Here is a 17,684-nt window from a genome sequence, read left to right as displayed (position 1 = left end):
TATAATAATAACTTCCTTATTCTCTTCATGTGCAAAACATATTATTAAAAAGAGAATGACCTTTGTTCTACCAAAGCTTAAAAAATGAAAGCAATATTGCTTTGCTCAATCATTTAAAACCCAAGATCATTTGAAAAATTCAACAATGCTTAGACTCATTCTTAATTCTTTGTGGTTTGTGCAATAAATACAGAGAGATTTTTTTTTTCCAAAACTTTTTTAAGTGATTATTTTCTAGTTTCACTAGAAATAAAGTGTAAGATTCTATTTCTACCACAAGGCGTCAGTCCATGGTAATTTAATCTTCAAAGGGCTTTAATATTACCCTGTGGAAAGTCAATGAGTACAAAAAAAATACATATTAAAACAGGCACAGCCCTTAGTTGATTATAATCATGAAATTGCAGTTGAGAGTTTATCTTCCTTTGTTTTTCTAATCAGGTTAGCTCTGGGGATGTTGTGCACTAACTCCCCAAATGTTGCAATTCAGGTTTCAGACCCGCTAACCCTGAGGCTGGTTCCAACTCAGAGTTAAATCCCCCGCACACATTCTCTTTCTCCATAACCCTCATTTTTTTAAAAACACCCCAACACTTTTAAATAGTGACAGTAGCTTTAATTTCAGTTTGGAGTACCTGATTGGGTTAGGTATGGGAAGTTGGCTTTAATATATCAGAGGCGAGGAAGAGGAGCTAGCATGGAGTTGAAGGGCTTATGACAGAGTTTGTGCAGTTTAGCGTGCAAGATTTGCACAATTTAGGGGGCAAGTCACTCTCAGAGATTCAGATTCGGATTCCTCAACTGTAAATAGCAGTCACTTGCTGCGAAGTTTTAAATGGACTAGCTAAGCTCTAAAGCAGTCCATGTCATAGTGTGATCTGAGAGTGCTCCAGCATCACCTGGGAACTTGTTAGAAATGAGGAAACTCGGGTCCCATCCCAGGCTTGAGGATCAGGAAACCCTGAGGGAGGCCCCAATCAGTGTGTTAGCAAGGCCTGCAGGTGATACGCATTAAAGTTTGAACACCACTGCTCCAAAGAATTACACCAGTGTTCGTTACTTAGATTAACCAAAGTGGGAGGCCGAGGAGCAGACCTGAGGCAGGAGACAGGGCCATTTGAAAGAAAATTGGGAGCAGCCAGGTTGCAATGTGGGGATACCCTTGATTGGGTCTCTGGGACCTCCGAGGAATGCCACTCCAAGGAGCCGCGCGGACTCCAGGCACCTGCAGGTGGCGCTGGACGGGCCACTGACACGGAGGCGGGGTCTGCAGCCAGAGTGCAGGCTTTGGACTCCCAGGGCTCGGACGCCGCGTGGGGCTGGCACTTCCCCGCAGCAGTTGCGCCGCAACTTACCGTCCGGACGGTTGCGCCTAGAAGCGGGTGAGTCCCTAGAATCGTCCCAGCTCGCCGCTTGCTCCCCGTCTCCGGGTGCCCCTGGGAGGGCGGGCGCGGGCTCCCAAGTCTCGGGAAGGGTGTAGCGGGTTGCAAGCCTCCCAGCCCCGGGGCGGAGGCGCTCCGGGGCGAGTGTAGCTCAATTCTCCCCTTATGCGCGGCTCCAGGACGCGCTGCCCTCCTGCCTAGCTCTCCCCGGAGCACACTGCTCCGTTGTGGCCGGTCCAGGGGCTGGGAGCCAGGGACTCACAAGGAAGTCTTTTCGCTAGGGGCTTGGGGAGTATGATGGGTCATTAAGTTTGTCCTTCGGTTGGGTTCTGATGGCAAGTTTTCCAGCTTGGCAAAATCGCGGCGGGTTTGCATAGCATTGATGAATGGTACATGGTGCTTAAAATCGTGTGACTTGACTTCAGGTTTCCTAGTAACAGGAAGTTTTCATTTTAAGTTCTGGGAACATTAGTCCTACTCTTTCAGGATCTGGTTTGAGATTCAAGTTCTCTCCAAATAGTGGATCAAGGCTTCATATATGTCATGGGTCAAACCCACCAGAAGGGATTTATAGACATAAACATTTACAAACACTTCTAAATTTCTTTCCCTGTATTAAAAAAAAAAAAAAATCCCACAATATCCTGACATTGACTAAGATTTATTTAACACAGATATTAAGCAATGCTTTAAAAAAAAAAAAAAGAAAAAAAAACAGCCCAGTGAAAAAAACATCTCTTTACATAGTTAAATGTGGTGAAACAAGTATATGCTTGAAAGTTTAGAAGGTTTGGAAATGCAAAGCAATTCATACTGTATTCTAGTCATCCAGTTTCTTCATATTCTAAACTCTTTGACAAAAACATGAGTCAGTTGGGCTGTGTCAATATTTAGCAGGAACGTCAGGTCAGCAGCCATCCTGGTACAGCAAAACAGAACAGTCGCATCAAAAATATGTTTTGCTTTTTAAATGGGATGAAAGTTAGAGAACTTTGGGTCAAATCTGGAGTTCCAAACATCTGAACACTATGTAGTTTCCTGGTTTTTTTTCTCTTTCATGAAAAGATTTTACTGTAGAATTTAAATTATACATTTGGTTAATGTCTGATGGAAACCAACATATTTGATTTGACTGGTATTTTATTTTCTTGGTTTCTGGCACAAATCTAACTGTGGACCACAGAGCCAACAGGCTCCCTCACTGCCCTGGACTTTTCCTTGGCCTTGCTCTTCAGTATGGTCTTCCTACAGTGCAGATGAATGGGTGGATACTTCTCCAAGGCCACTTTGCCTTTTCACCCAGATTCTGTATGAAGTGGCCCTCACTCAGCAAATGCTGCCAACTTGCTTGACGCCCCAGGACCAGGTCTGCAAGAGAGCCCTCACCCTTTCCGTGCCACAATCTGTCTATAAAACTGCCTTCCTTTAGAATTCATTGCATTACCATGCGGTTAGTTGTTGAAATTTCTGCCCTCTCCCCTAGACTTTGAGGTTTTGAGAGCAGAGGCTCCATCTCATTTAACTTCACATTCCCACTGCCTAATATTATTGTTCACAATAGAATTAATGAGTTTATATTGAATGAGTGTAGATTTGTGTGTTAACATCTTTGCCATCCTACAACTCAGTTAAAACATCTAAACATAGTGCATTATATTTTGTTCGATTACAGTAGATAAAACTTCTATTCTTATTCGTAGACACACACCCACCTCCCAGAGTACTCTATAATGTTGGTTAAATCACTAAATGATTTGGAATAATACTTATTAAGGAAATAAACTGTGAGCTCCTCCAGAACAGACATAAAGTCTCATTTCTTTTTCCTCAGTGTCTATTATAAAGTTGAGTTCCATAAATATCTGATGATTGGCATATGCTTTACTCAGGAGTCTTTAAAATGCCAGTGATAGATACCCTATTGAAACTAAAGCAAAAAAGGAAATGTATTGGCTTGTGTGACTGAAAAATTCATTATCTGGTCTCCGGAACTCTAAATACTTAAAATATATCACCAGGACTCTTCTGTGTCTTTCCCCATTTCTTGCTTGTACTTTCGTGTGTTGGCTTTCTCCTGTTCTGTTGAAGATATCTTCCTCCTTATGGCATGTAGAAGAAAGCATAGAAGGCTCCAATCATCCCAACTTAAAAACATGTTAAAGACATCTCTTTATCTTCCACTTCAGAGAGGGACTCTAATAATTCAACTACGGTTGTATGCCATCTGTAAGCCAATCAGTGCCATCAAGGAAACAGAGAACTGTGATTAGCCAAGACTGAGTCATATGCCAAAGGAGGGCCATTTCTCCAAATGGAGAAAATGTGGGCAGAACAAAACAAATATCCTCAGCATGAACACTGCAAATTGTCAAGATAGATAATATATGGAAAATGTTCTCAGAGCACTTCAACAAAGGCAAATGGTTGGCATTATATAAAGATGACTCCTCTTTATTTTTTGAGAAAAGCAAACCTTTAAAAGTTGGAGAATGTGGGCGCCTGGGTGGCTCAGTCGGTTAAGCATCTGACTTCAGCTCAGGTCATGATCTCACAGTTCGTGAGTTTGAGCCCCACTTCAGGCTCTGTGCTGACAGCTTAGAGCCTGGAGCCTGCTTCAAATTCTATGTCTCCCTCTCTTCCTGCTCCTCCCCCGCTCATGCTCTGTCTCTCTCTCCTTCAAAAATAAATAAAAACATTAAAAGAAATTTTTTTTAATAAATAAAAGTTGGAGAATGTTTAAAGTATTTTAAGCTACTCCTGGAAACAACTTTGCACTTAATAAAGTATTATAGGTGGTCTAAAATTCAGGAACACTTGGAATGTTTCTGTCAGTCAAGTTGTTGTATATCTAATCTGTTTTTCTCATTGAAGTGCAAATTGGTGAGGTAATCCTCAGAAATAAATTTAAAACTAATAAAAAACAGTGAATAATACTGTAATGTTTCTCTTCCTTAAGAAAAAAATAATAATAATGCCACCCCAAGCCTGAGGAGGACTTGTAAAGGGTGTTAAGAAAGAGATTCTTTTGTCAGGCAGGAAGTTTGGAGAATTGGCATGTCAATGATTGAACACGATTCAACAACCCCTGTGGAAATATACTAACAGTTCATGTCTTACCTACAAAAACCAACCCGTTACTCCAATGAGAAAATGACACTCTGAACATACAGCTTTTGGTCCTTTATGCCACTATCAGGGTCCACCTTTCCAAAAGCGTCTGTTCTGTTTACTGTCTGAACCTCAGAATACATTGTCCCCATAAAGTCATTTAATTATTTCAGATTCCAGTATCAACCCCAAAAGTCTATTCAACACAACTTCCTAAAGGATAATCTTACATCAGCCAATTCCAACCTCTACTGATAGCATTGTGCCTCAAAAAAAAACAAAAAACAAAAAACAAAAAAACATTCCTAATTCTATTTACCTTTGAGCAGAGTTGGCTTTCCTCTAAATGAGCACCAGGAGTCAACTTCTTCTAAAATAAAAGGTGACATCTGACTCTTTGAATTCCCTATAGACATGTTTGTCACTCATTGCACCAATAGTCAACAAAGAAAAGCAGTTACTGTTGACACAAGGGCACTAGTTTGAGATTCTTACAGATTATGTGAGGTTAAATAGTAAATCAGTCACTATCTGTATTTTAATTATACTTTCTAGGCCACTCACGTCCTAATGTGAGTAAATTTTTCATATTGCCCTATCTATCCAACATTAGACTCAAAGAAGATAATTGTGTTTTCATAGGTGGCTGAAGCAATTCTATTTTACAGAATTAATGGAGAACAGACAAGACATTACAAACCAAGAACCTTGGACAATGAAACCTAGGAGAAATCTAGAAGAAGATGATTATTTGGTAATATAATAATAATAATTAATTAAAATCTAGAAACATGATTTTAATGCTGTCCTCCATCTCCTAGGGTTGTAAAAGTGATTTTCACCCTAGCTGCCTGATATCTTGACTCTGATTCCTGTCACTGATATTGTGATGGGTGAAGGTATAGTGTGGTATGTAAGAGAAAGTCTACCTTGATTGACTTGTCATGGACTTAGTTGAATAACCTCAAATAAGTCACTGAAAATCCTGGGTCTTGGTTTTTCAATAAAATGAGAGGGTTGGACTAGTTCATCTCCAAGGCCCTTCCAATTCCTTCTAACATACTGTGGGTCTAAATTTGTAGAAAGAGTCACCAGTGCCCATATAACAGTAATTTTGTGAGCATGCATTTTTTTTCCCATAGGTATTATGGCAGCTTACCAAGAGATCATCAAGTTAATTGGTGATTCACCATTTAAACAAATAAATTCCATTTTGGAATAAGAATCATTTGTCCCACTTTTGTGCCACCTTACATTACTCGACTGAAAAAGTGTTGGAAATTTTTTGTTCCAAACCCTTTTCACCTTTCTAAATGGTATTGCCTGCAGTTGTTACAGAAATTATTTTACCTTAATTATTTTAATAGGAAAAATAGTATATATAATAATTATATTAGTGTTACTTATTTATATTATTTTTGTTAATTATTTTAATGGGAATAATAAGATAGTACTAGCACACATTCTATAAAATAAGTGTGCATAAAATAAAATCATCTTCATTTTTCAAGTTAACCATCTTACCTGCTGTTCTATAAATCTTCATCATTAACCAGAAAATTGATCTCAGTCAATTGTACTTAGATTGTTTTAACATGCAGAGATGACAGAAGCTGTATCATGCTCAACTCCCTTCTAAATGGAGCACCTGGAAAAAGCATTGGATGTAACAGTGATTTATCACTGAAAATAAAAGTCAAATGGCAAAAGGCTACTTTTAAACACTAAAAATGATAGAGAACTATGTGAATTAAGGTTATTCTGCATAAAATGAGGAAATGAACAAGATCATGACTAATATTTTGAGCACTAAAATTTTATGGTTCTACATATAGAGCTCTAAGAAATGAGAAATAACATACTGGGTGAAAAAGTAAATTTATTAATTAAAGCAATACAATATGAAACATTCTAAGTTCTTATTTAGAAGTGTTGTGTTGTTTTGTTTTGTTTTGTTTTGTTTTGTTTTGTTTTACCTTGCTGGTATATCAGTCAGTTGGGGAAATGACCAAATATTCAAAGCATTCTTCTTTTGAGTTGTTGACTGCTTAGAAATGCAACTGGGTAAAAAAGTATAACTTTCTTAGGAAATAGATCATCCCTATGGGATTTAACTACTTATATAAACTTTGCACCTTCTGATAGAGTAGTTGTCAATCACTAATTACACAAATGAGATATTTTAGAAATATAAAATCAAAGTATATCATGATGGAAATTAGATATTTTCATAATTGTAATGACTATATTCTTCTTGATCCTTTGTACTTGACTTAATGAAGAATTCACTCTTTAATTCTTTGTGGAGAGTTGCCCAGTAACCAATAAAAATATTATAAAACAAATACAACTATCTATGTAACCTACAAGTATTATTTTTACCGAGGATTCCTGAATTTTTTTTTAAGTTTTTCAATTTTAGTTTCCCACTTACATTATTCTATTTGGTGCCTTCAACATAGAAACACAATGGTGTGAGCTTTAATGGAGATATCTTCAGTCTTAACAAAGCATATATCCTTCTGTCTTACAGAAAAATGAGTAACAGAAACTAATGGAGAATCCTAGAGGCATGTGGGTGGCTCAGTAGGTTAAGAATCCAACTCTTGGTTTCAGCTTGGGTCATGACCTCACAGTTCGTGAGATTGAGCCCCGTGTTGGGTTCTATGCTGGCAGTGCAGAGCCTGCTTGGGATTCTCTCTCCCCCTCTCTACCCTTCCCCACTTATGCTCGCTCTCTCGCTCTCTCTCTCTCTCTCTCTCTTTCAAAAAATAAATAAATAAAAATTTTTTAAAAATTTATAACGGAGAATCCTAACATAGCTAAGTCTACCTATGATCAGTGCTACATAGGACTATGACATCTTCAGCTAACCAGTGTCCAAAAGCAAGGTTCTGAATGTCCTTTTTTACTAATAAGCACAATGAGCAAAATAAGTAATTAGTTGAAGAGAAATCCCATTATTTTGTTTAATTTTTAAATGTTTATTTTCTTTCCATTGTAGAATAAGGACTCAGGCGAGACCAGCATGCTAAAAAGACCTGTGCCTTTGCACACGCACCAAACAACCCATTTTGATGAATTTGATTGCCCCGCGGAGCTTCAACACAAACAGGAACTCTTTCCAAAGTGGCGCTTGCCAATTAAAATTGCTGCTATCGTATCATCTCTGACTTTTCTTTACACTCTTCTGAGGGAAATAATTCACCCTTTTGTAACTTCCCATCAACATTATTTTTATAAAATTCCAATCCTGGTCATCAACAAAGTCTTGCCAATGGTTTCCATCACCCTCTTGGCACTGGTTTATTTGCCAGGTGTGATAGCAGCAATTGTACAGCTTCATAATGGAACCAAATATAAGAAATTTCCACATTGGTTGGATAGATGGATGTTAACAAGAAAACAATTTGGGCTTCTCAGTTTCTTTTTTGCTGTACTGCATGCAATCTATAGTTTATCCTATCCAATGAGGCGATCCTACAGATACAAGTTGCTAAACTGGGCATATCAACAGGTAGGTGACAATATTGATAATGTCACTAAACTAAAAAGTCTAAGTCATCTACAGATTAACTCTATCTTATTTTAATATCAATACCCCAAACCTGTCTTGAAATGCTGTGCTGGGAATGTAATCTGCATTTTTAAATGTTTTAGTGTAACTCTTCATTGGGGCTTGTTATAAATAGTTTTACGCTGAGGATTTTTTTTTTCAGTTGAAAATAGTAAACTACAATTTGAACAACATAAATACGTGTTTTGTTCATGGACAGGGCCACACAGCAACCTTCTGCCACCCTCATGAGATTACTTTGTAACTCTAATTGTTCTTCACCACACAAGCATGCACATTACAATTCTAAGCATCAAATAACTATTACATAAATTAATAAAACAGATTATGTAAATGTTGCATTCAAGGAAAGAGACTGATGTCTCCTATGTCACTTCGCTTAGAGGAATGCAAAAAAAAGTCACAGATTTGTGGAGGCTCCAAGTTAGTAGGCCCTCCTGTCATAGACGGAATGTAGAAAGAAGGAGGCTCATCTGCCAGAAACCAATGTTGTTTGCATGCCTTTCCTCTTTTTACCCTCTGGTAGGTCCAACAAAATAAAGAAGATGCCTGGATTGAGCATGATGTTTGGAGAATGGAAATTTATGTGTCTCTGGGAATTGTGGCACTCGCAATACTGGCTCTGTTAGCTGTGACATCTATTCCATCTGTGAGCGACTCTCTGACATGGAGAGAATTTCACTATATCCAGGTAAATTATATATAAAAGAACTCTGGCCCCTCAGAGAGGCAAATCTTTTTGTGCTTATAATATCATCAAGTATATTGACTTTACACCATAAAAAAGTGACAGATGGTTTTCCAATAGCAAAAATCCCACACTTGTTCCAATCAATAACGTGCTCTCCAATCATTTTTCCCTGTTGCTTCTAAATAGACGTGTTTTCTAGACATAAATAAAAAGGCATTACTCGAAGAAAAATATTCTAACACTTGAAACTTGTTAGACAATTTTCTATTCACCTACTAACTACAAAGGTGATATTTTAGGAATTTAATATCCACAGTTTTTAAGTTCCCCCAAAATGAAAATATTCTTTTGCCTGTCCCCTGATTTTATTTATGCCTTTTAAGTTACACAGCTTGGTACTATCCATAAAAAAAGCATCTCTCCTTGAAATGCGGAGTTTTATCTACCGAAGATATTCTAATATCTAATTTTAAAGGCTGCTTTTTCCAACTTCCATTTCATGTAGCTCTCTCACTGGAAGTTGCTGTATTCTTGGAATTCAAAACTGTCTCAGATTTACTGAGGTTAATCTGCTAGTGGTAGATTACACCCTAAGAAGAGCAATGTGCCAGAATTCACATGGGGGATTCATGTCTGACCAGAGTCAAGGGACTACATTTAATTTAGTCACAGGCATTGCCAAGATTTTTTAAAGTATATTGCTTTAGCTTTCATGGGTGGGCATTTTTGGAAATTCCCACAAAGTCAGACATTCCCCACTATCTCTTCTACAGGTCTATACATATACTTCTACAGACACTTTATCAGGACATCTGATGAGGTTGGAAAATATGTCTCCATCTGAATTTTTCCAGTGGAGCTTAGAAATGGCACCACATTTTCCAAGCACAGTATTTGCTGATTTTGTAGGCTCAGCATGAGAGGCATTAGAGTTCTCCATTCCTCATTAAATAACTTTCTTCTTACATTTGCTCTGCCTGTCACACATATGCTGAGCATCGCTTCTCAGATTTAATTAGGAATTCACACACTGCATCTTGACATTCCAGCCCATTCCCACTATGTACACAATACCTAACCCATAATAAGAATACAGTACACACTTGGTTAACTTGATCTTCAGCCAATCACATGTATTTTTCAATTAATAACCTAGAAACTTTTCACTTACAATTCAAGAACTAGTTACTGCATGATTTACCTTGGAGATTTATATTTGAAAATATAAACTTAGCTATTTGATTGTATTCGTTGGGGCTTAAGAGTGCTTACTGCTGAATAATTGTGAGTTGGATTCATTCTGGCAGGCTAATGACCATTTCCAGTAAAATGAATCAAAGTCAAAACTTATCTGGAAAAGCTATTGTCAGAATGCCATAAAATTACGTAGGTGAACAACTGTTTTTAAGCAACTTTTTCTGGATAGTGCCGGGTATCCCAGTGCAAGTTGAAAATTTTCTTCACATCTTCATGTCTCTATGTGTTGTTCAAACAATGGAAATAATTGTTGGTGTTTTTCTACTTTATCAGGATGTTTGATTTTTAACATGGGCCAAGTTTATTCACTTTAGTATCCATGTACCAAAATCAGAGTCACTTACTTTAGTTGCTTTCATAATTGGTAAAGATCACTAATACCAAATTGATTTTTGCACTAATCTTCAGTCAACCCATTAGTATTTACTGAGCACCCAAAATGCACAAATCATTGTGTTGATTCTGCAGGGACCCTGTGATGAGTAAGAGTCCCTGATCGTAGATGTCTCTTGATAGAATGAAGGCAAATGCTCAAGAGACAAAGTGCCATCAAATAAATGTCATAAGACAAATGAACAAAATGTGGAGAAAAGGAAGACAGTGTTATTGATTGGCTGAGACTGAGAGGAGATTGATTGTGGATTCTCTTAAATAACCTGGGGACAAAGACATTACCCAAAGTAAGGCGGGGATATGTGAAAAGAATGGAAAGATGTGAGTGGACATTATTGAGAAATATGATAGGGAAATAAACACAGGTGAATGAAAGAATTGCCAAGCAGCAGAATATATCCAGAAAAGGTCAGAAAAAATAAACTCATACTGAACCAATCCCACCAACATAATCTTTTTTTTTCTTTTGCAGAGCAAGCTAGGAATTGTTTGCCTTCTGCTGGGCACTATACATGCATTGATTTTCGCCTGGAATAAATGGGTAGATATAAAACAATTTATATGGTATACACCTCCAACTTTTATGATCGCTGTTTTCCTTCCAATTGTTGTCCTGATTTGTAAAGCCATACTATTCCTGCCATGCTTGAGGAAGAAGATACTAAAGATTAGACATGGTTGGGAAGATGTCACCAAAATTAATAAAACCAAGATGTCTTCCCAGTTGTAGAACTACTGTTTACAAACATTTTTGTTCGATACTGATGTATTTTACCATAAACATTTCAAATTTGTATTTGTTTAATAAAATGACCACTTGAGGGTCTTCATGTATCTCTTTGGTTATGAGTCATGAGTTTGAAATATGTGTAGTTCTTTGTAGTTTGATTCAAAGCAATAAACAAAATAATCTTCAGCACATTCTCTATGTTCAGTAGAACTAACCATAATAAAACAATCGCATCTGATTTGTCAGAATGTATAGCATATTTATAAATAACAAAAGGCCATGAAGTACAAGTCCTTACTACTCACTAAAAGATATCATGAGCCATTAAAAAATGTATTATCTGAATCTACCATGCAAGTATATCTAGTATTTATGACTGTTGTTAAAGAAGTTTCATTTTCCTGTAGTGTCTGGGTGGCTCATCAGTTAAGTATGTGACTCTTGAATGCAGCTCAGGTCATGATCCCAGGGTCATGGAATCAAGTCCCATGTGGGGCTCTGCACTGAACATGGAACCTGCTTGAGATTCTCTCTCTCTCTCTCTCTCTCTCTCTCTCTCTCTCTCTCTCTCTTTCTGCCCTTTCCCACCCCACTCATGTGCATGCTTTCTCTCTCCTCTTTCTCTCAAAAGTAAAAAAAAATTCAAAAAGAAGTTTCTTTTCCTGTAACTGGGTGTTATTCATGAAACAACAAACACAAAAAAACACAGATTCTGTCTATACAAGTAAAGAAACAATAATATCAGATATATGTCCAGGCAAAATAAAGCTCAGGCTCTCCAGGAGAAAAAGTAAATTCACTCTTCTCTATATGAGTTATGTAGAACTCAGTTGAGCATAATACACTGGTAAAACCTTGAACCTGTTCCTCAGAGAGCAACGTAGACATCTGCTGTCAGGACTCTGCAACCCAATTGACTGTACTTCACAGGTTTTTTATAATTAGCAAAACTAACCACCAACCATATCTTTTATGTAGGTAAACGATTTGTTATGATTAAAAACAATAGAACTAATGCTAAAGATACAAATTAGGAAAAATAGTACATTCACTGAGTGTTCATTTAAAAAAAAAATTTATTCTGTTACAAAGGACTATTCTGTATTATTACATGGGGACCAAGGAGGCTTCTGGAATATAAATTTGAGTTCTATGCACTATTGAGATTCAGACTTACAGAAACAGATCTATGTCTGCAGATAGTGAAGAAGACTTCAGAGTGGCACAATTGGAAACAGCAGAAAGTAGTGCCCTTGAGAAATAATTCACCATTAGAGAAGAAGGAATTTAGGGCTCTAGAATTGCAAAGCAGATCCTTCAGGGGGATATAACAATGGTGCACTTAACTAAGCATGTGATACATGTCATACCCTTACCAAGCAGCCCTGGGATGCAGCAATCAAGTGCTTGCCCTCTCAACTGCATTTCGTGATGGCATAGTGGCAGCATCTCCAGGACTGAGAGGAAGAACTTGAGCTCCAGCCTTCTGGCAACAAGACATCATGGCAGCTGCAGCTTAGGAAACAATCCACAATATTACAAAGATAGTAATTTTTTTAAATGAAGATTGTTACTGAGAGGATAGGTAGGAGAGTTAATGACATATGATAGGAAGACAGAATTTGCAGGAATTCATTACCAATAGAATATGAGGAGCGAGGGAGGAGAAGGTATTTAGAATGGGAATTCTAGGATTTGGTTAGCATGGATGACTTAAAGAATGATGCCATGCGGGGCGCCTGGGTGGCTCAGTCGGTTAAGCGGCTGACTTTGGCTCAGGTCATGATCTCACGGTCCGTGAGTTCGAGCCCCGCGTCAGGCTCTGTGCTGACAGCTCAGAGCCTGGAGCCTGTTTCAGATTCTGTGTCTCCCTCTCTCTGACCCTCCCCCGTTCATGCTCTGTCTCTCTCTGTCTCAAAAATAAATAAAACATTTAAAAAAAAAAAAAAAGAATGATGCCATGGTATTATTTACAATAGCCAAGGTGTAGAAGCAACCCAAGTGTCCATCCACAGATGATAAATAAAGATGTGGCATACATATATACAAGGACATATTACTCAGCCATAAAAAAGAATGAAATCTTGCCACTTAAAACAATTTGCAGTGGATGCAATCTGGAGGGTATACTGCTAAGTGAAATAAGTCAAAGAGAAATACCATATAATTTCACTCACATGTGGAAATTAAGAAACCAAACGAACAAAGAAAAAGAGTCATACATAAAAACAGACTCTTAAATATGGAGAACAAACGTGGTTGCCAAAGGGGAGTTGGGTGAAATAGGTGAAGGGAATTAAGTGTACACTTAGCGTGATGAGCCCTGAGTAATGTATAGAATTGTTGAATCACTATATTGTACACCTGAAACTAACATAACACTTTATGTTATACTACAATTTTAAAAATAAATATAAATGAATGAATGGATGGATGGATGATGCCATGAAACAGAACAGGGAATTCTACAAGAGAAGATTTTTTAAACAAAACAAAAACTGTGAGTGTGTTCCGTATGTTGTATGCTGTTTACAATCATCTCAGTTGCCAAGGCATGCGGTGTGGTGTTTCAGTTTCAGCATATACACATGTAACTATGAAAGGCATACCGTTTTGGACAATGGGGGAGGGGGGAAACGAAGGTATTTCCCTGTTCCTTTGATAAGCTGATTTTCTTTTTTGAAACTTCTGATACAATTAATATGGTTGTGGAGCATAGTTATACAGGGTCTCGCCAAGCACAAAGAACAGTACCTAGAAAAGCTGCAGGCCAGGAGCCCAAAGTCTTTCTCCTCACAGCTCTCCTTTCTACTTAAAATGAAGTCTACCTAGGGTTTATTTTCTGTAAGCATTTTTTCTTTAGGAATTTTACAGTCTTTCATTAAAAAAAAAAAAACTTAAAATGATGTATTCTTATTATTTTAATAATAAATTCATTTAATGCTGTTTTAAGATAATACGAAAGAGATTTATGATTCTGATCTGATTTTCAGACCATAGACCACATGTCTGAGGAAGCCTGTAAAGAATTATGGCCTATTAAGCACAGGATCTGTAAAATTAAACATATAAATTAATAACAAAAATATGTGATTTTCATTGGTAACATTAACTCTGGAATTGTCTTCCAAGAAAATGAACACGTTTTAGTAGCTCCTTTTTCTAAAACTGGTCTTCAAAGCACAAGTGTTAGAAATTTTCCAGTTTGGACTTAATGTTAAATTTTACTCGGTTAATTAGAAGTCCTCTTTCTTCATGCCAATTTTTCCAGGTGTTTTCAAGATGCCCTTTGAAGAGGTAATAAATTATTTGATCCATTTGTGGAAAATAATCCTGTGCTTGAGTAAATTAATGAATCACTGATTTGTGACCATTACACATGACCTGAGGCTAAAGTTCAGTCCCTTCTCAGCTAATTCTACTTCTTCAGCTGGTCAGGGGGTCCTCACGTTTATTGTTAGTGAGTATGTGACATTCCCAGAACTATTAATGGATGCCCACTTTAACTGTGCCAAGAACAAGTTGCCAGTTCATGCAGCTGTAAAGTTATTGACCTGGAAGAGACCAATGAGATCACCTGAGCTGCTAATCCCTTGCCCGGAGGCATGACCTCACTGAAATGAGGCTCCCTCAGCAAAATGTTTGTATTTCTGGACAATACTAAAGAGAGAGAAAAAGGAAAAGAAAACATAAGTGCCGGTATTGTAATGTGAGGAAGCTGCTGATCTTCCAGAACCCATACTCCCCTGCACATCAGCCAGATCAGGGAGTGGCTGGTTGGACAAGATCTGAGAGTCAGAGAAACAGGAAGCTAAGCTCAGGGATTACTGATGCCTTGGCCCATGACCTGGGAAATGATTTCAGACTTCCCCTGTCTTGTAACTTGAAGCTATTACCACAAAAGATAAATATAAATGGACTTACACCGTGGAATTATACAGTGTAAGAGTTGGAAGAGTAGGTTCTATTTTCATTTTGTTAATACAACCTTTTTAAGCAAAATCCCTAACAAAAGCCCAGCGTGTAAGAGAGGTCAGTGTTGGAGTGGGCTTGTAGAACCAGAAGTGCCTTGTTACTTCTTCCATCCTGTTCCCAAGCCCCTGTGACAACTCGGGCTGCAGGCGCACAGTTTGAAAACCACTTCTTTTTACACAGAAGAGGAAACTAATCTTTTTGTCAAAGATGACTTATTCGCAAACACAGAAACCTACTCAAAGTCTCTCAGGTAACGGAGGGAAATCTTGATAACATAAAGGGGGCACTGAGGGGCACCTGGGTGGCTCAGTCAGTGAAGCCTCTGACTTCAGCTCAAGTCATGATCTTGAGGTTCATGAGTTTGAGCCCTGCATCGGGCTCTGCACTGACAATGCAGAGCCTGCTTGGGATTCTCTCTCTCTCTCTGTCTCTCTCTCTGCCCTATCTCCCCCACAAAAAATAAACTTAAAAAAATAAATAAAAGGGAAACGCTGATAGGACCCACAGGTAAAGGGAATGATTTATCCTTCCAGGCCCTAGGGCTGGATCCCACAAGACAGGATCTAAGTGCATCTGCTTGTTCCATCTCTGCAGACAGATGTAACCATGATGTGAAGTTCAAAATGGGTTCTTCCCCTTTTCTCAAGTTTGGCAACTAGGCCCACAGCTGAGAACCAAAAGCGCTAAGTAGTCCTCCTTCTAATTTCAGAGAACAAGCAGCTGTGGATCAGATGGGGTTTGCCGAGAGGTGCTTTTCAGCAGAAACAACACTAAAACTTCTCAACACTGCCAATACCTGTAAGAGGACAGAGGGAGGGGTGAAGGCCTCCTTTGGTCTGGAAGATGTAGGTTTATAAAAAGAAACTATGCAGACGTCTTACCTCACTTTACCTGAGCACAGATTAAACTCTTCACCTACTCTTCATCCTCACTCCAGACGGGCTTGTCTGGAAAACACATACAACTACCACACTGACAGGCTTTGCTTTAAATTGATGATAACAAATGATACATGAACTCTCAACCCTCAGCCTACAGCCTTTGTATATTTCCATAGTCAGTTTGTTTTTCCTCTTGTTAAAACTGTATCATGCTGTCTCTCTGCTCCGACAATAATAACCTAATAACCTCTCCTCCTACACTCAACTGGTACTTTGTTTGTTTGTTTGTTTGTTTTGTTTTGTTTTGTTTTGTTAGGAAATAGATGTACTCAAAAGAGAACTGTCCCATCTTCTAAAAAGATCTGTCTACCAATGTACCTGCACCTGGTACCTGGCACCTGCTTGGTAAAACATTGTCCCTGTCCCTAAGGCCAACTCTTCTGTTTCAGCACCAATCCCATCCCTTTTTCTACTCAAACAGCTTATACACATCTTTCCTGTGTCATCAGTCTCCACATCTCTGCTGTAGTCTTCCCGTCAGTATGCGAGCATTACAAAATCAATAAATAAAATAGTTTGAACCCCCTCTAGTTCTTGACCCATTCCTCAGAAAACTTAAAATTCCTCCAAAGACTTGCCTACTTTGATATTAATAATCTATTCAGCTTTCTTTTGATTAATATTTGTATGTCATATATTTTCTCATCCTATTATTTGTACCTTTTCTGTTTTCCCATATTTTTAGGTGTGTCTGTTGAGAGCAACACACAGTTATTATTTTTTATCCAATCTGGTAACCTTTGCTTTTAATGATAGCATTTAGGGGTGCCTGGGTGGCTCAGTCAGTTAAGTGTCCAACTCTTGACTTGGGCTCAAGTCATGATCTCATGATTGGTGAGATCAGTCCTCACACTGGGCTCCATGCTGCCAGAATCCCTGCTTGGGATGTTCTCTCTCTCCCTCTCTCCCTGCCACTCCCTCTCTCTCTCTCTCTTTCTCAAAATAAATAAATAAATAAATAAATAAATAAATAAATAAAAATACTAAAAGGAAAGAAAGAAAGAAAGAAAGAAAGAAAGAAAGAAAGAAAGAAAGAAAGAAAGAAAGAAACCTAGGCTGGGAGTTATTTTTTTTAGAACTTTGTAGAAAGTTCCACTGTTGTCATGAAAGAAGAGAAATCTCATTCTGTTGCTTCATGCGTTTCCTACAGCTACTTTATGATTTTTTTTCTTTTTGTCTTAGTTTTAGGTAATTTTACTATAATTGGGCTGTGCGGTTTTCATTCTACTTATCCTAGTTGAGGTTTTTAGTGCTTCTTGCATCTGTGGTTTGATATTCATCAACAGACTTGGAAAACTCTCATTGTCTTTTCAAATACTGCTTATGTCCCATTTTCTCTCTCCTCTGCTTCTTCCAGGTCCCTAATTATTCACGCCAATATTCTCACTATAGCTCCTATTTTATGACATTCTTTTTGTATTTTCCATACCTTTCATCTCTATACTTTATTCTGGCAATCACTTTTGCCAATCTCATAATTCACTAATTCTCTCTTCAACTCTGTCTAATCAGTTATTAAATCCATTCACTGAGGGTTTTTTTAGGTTTATTAATTTATTTTAAGTAATCTCTACACTCAGTGTGGGGCTCAAACTTATGATCCCGACATCAAGAGTCACATGCTCTTCTG

At 37.9% G+C, this 17,684-nt stretch overlaps 1 protein-coding gene and 1 long non-coding RNA gene across 4 annotated transcripts in view; one reads left to right on the top strand and one right to left on the bottom strand.

Moving 5' to 3' along the window:
• Window positions 1–1,262: 1,262 nt before the first annotated feature.
• STEAP1 (STEAP family member 1) lies at window positions 1,263–11,329 on the top strand. 3 transcript variants are annotated; one of them, XM_058725166.1, is made up of 5 exons: window positions 1,263–1,382; window positions 5,133–5,244; window positions 7,495–8,007; window positions 8,594–8,758; window positions 10,881–11,329. In XM_058725166.1, exons 2-5 carry the CDS (start codon window positions 5,164–5,166, stop codon window positions 11,136–11,138), a joined length of 1,017 nt encoding a protein of 338 aa, XP_058581149.1. In that variant the 5' UTR covers window positions 1,263–1,382; window positions 5,133–5,163; the 3' UTR covers window positions 11,139–11,329. The 3 variants fall into 3 exon arrangements, with proteins under 3 accessions (XP_058581149.1, XP_058581147.1, XP_058581148.1); XM_058725164.1 differs by having other exon boundaries at window positions 1,275–1,382; window positions 5,159–5,244; XM_058725165.1 differs by lacking the exon at window positions 5,133–5,244 and having other exon boundaries at window positions 1,285–1,382.
• The window catches only part of LOC131509436 (uncharacterized), a 70,437-nt gene continuing 55,885 nt past the window's right edge, over window positions 3,133–17,684 (bottom strand). Inside the window, exons 4-6 of the long non-coding RNA XR_009260501.1 lie at window positions 6,015–6,138; window positions 4,810–4,860; window positions 3,133–3,481 (exon numbers count right to left, since the gene is read on the bottom strand). This is a non-coding gene — a long non-coding RNA (uncharacterized LOC131509436). The remainder of the gene's footprint in view (window positions 3,482–4,809; window positions 4,861–6,014; window positions 6,139–17,684) is intronic.

This window comes from Neofelis nebulosa, chromosome 4 (assembly GCF_028018385.1).
Source record: "Neofelis nebulosa isolate mNeoNeb1 chromosome 4, mNeoNeb1.pri, whole genome shotgun sequence".
In the NCBI taxonomy this organism is placed as follows: Eukaryota; Metazoa; Chordata; class Mammalia; order Carnivora; family Felidae; genus Neofelis; species Neofelis nebulosa.
This window is presented reverse-complemented; position numbering and strand designations above follow the sequence as displayed.

What these genes read in the sequence shown, in the direction of transcription:
- STEAP1 (XM_058725166.1), top strand. Translation starts at nt 5,164, where the DNA reads ATGGAGAACAGACAAGACATTACAAACCAAGAACCTTGGACAATGAAA. An exon ending in TAGAAGAAGATGATTATTTG is followed by an intron (nt 5,245 to 7,494) that starts GTAATATAATAA and finishes TTTCCATTGTAG; the next exon opens with AATAAGGACTCAGGCGAGAC. An exon ending in GAGAATTTCACTATATCCAG is followed by an intron (nt 8,759 to 10,880) that starts GTAAATTATATA and finishes TTTCTTTTGCAG; the next exon opens with AGCAAGCTAGGAATTGTTTG.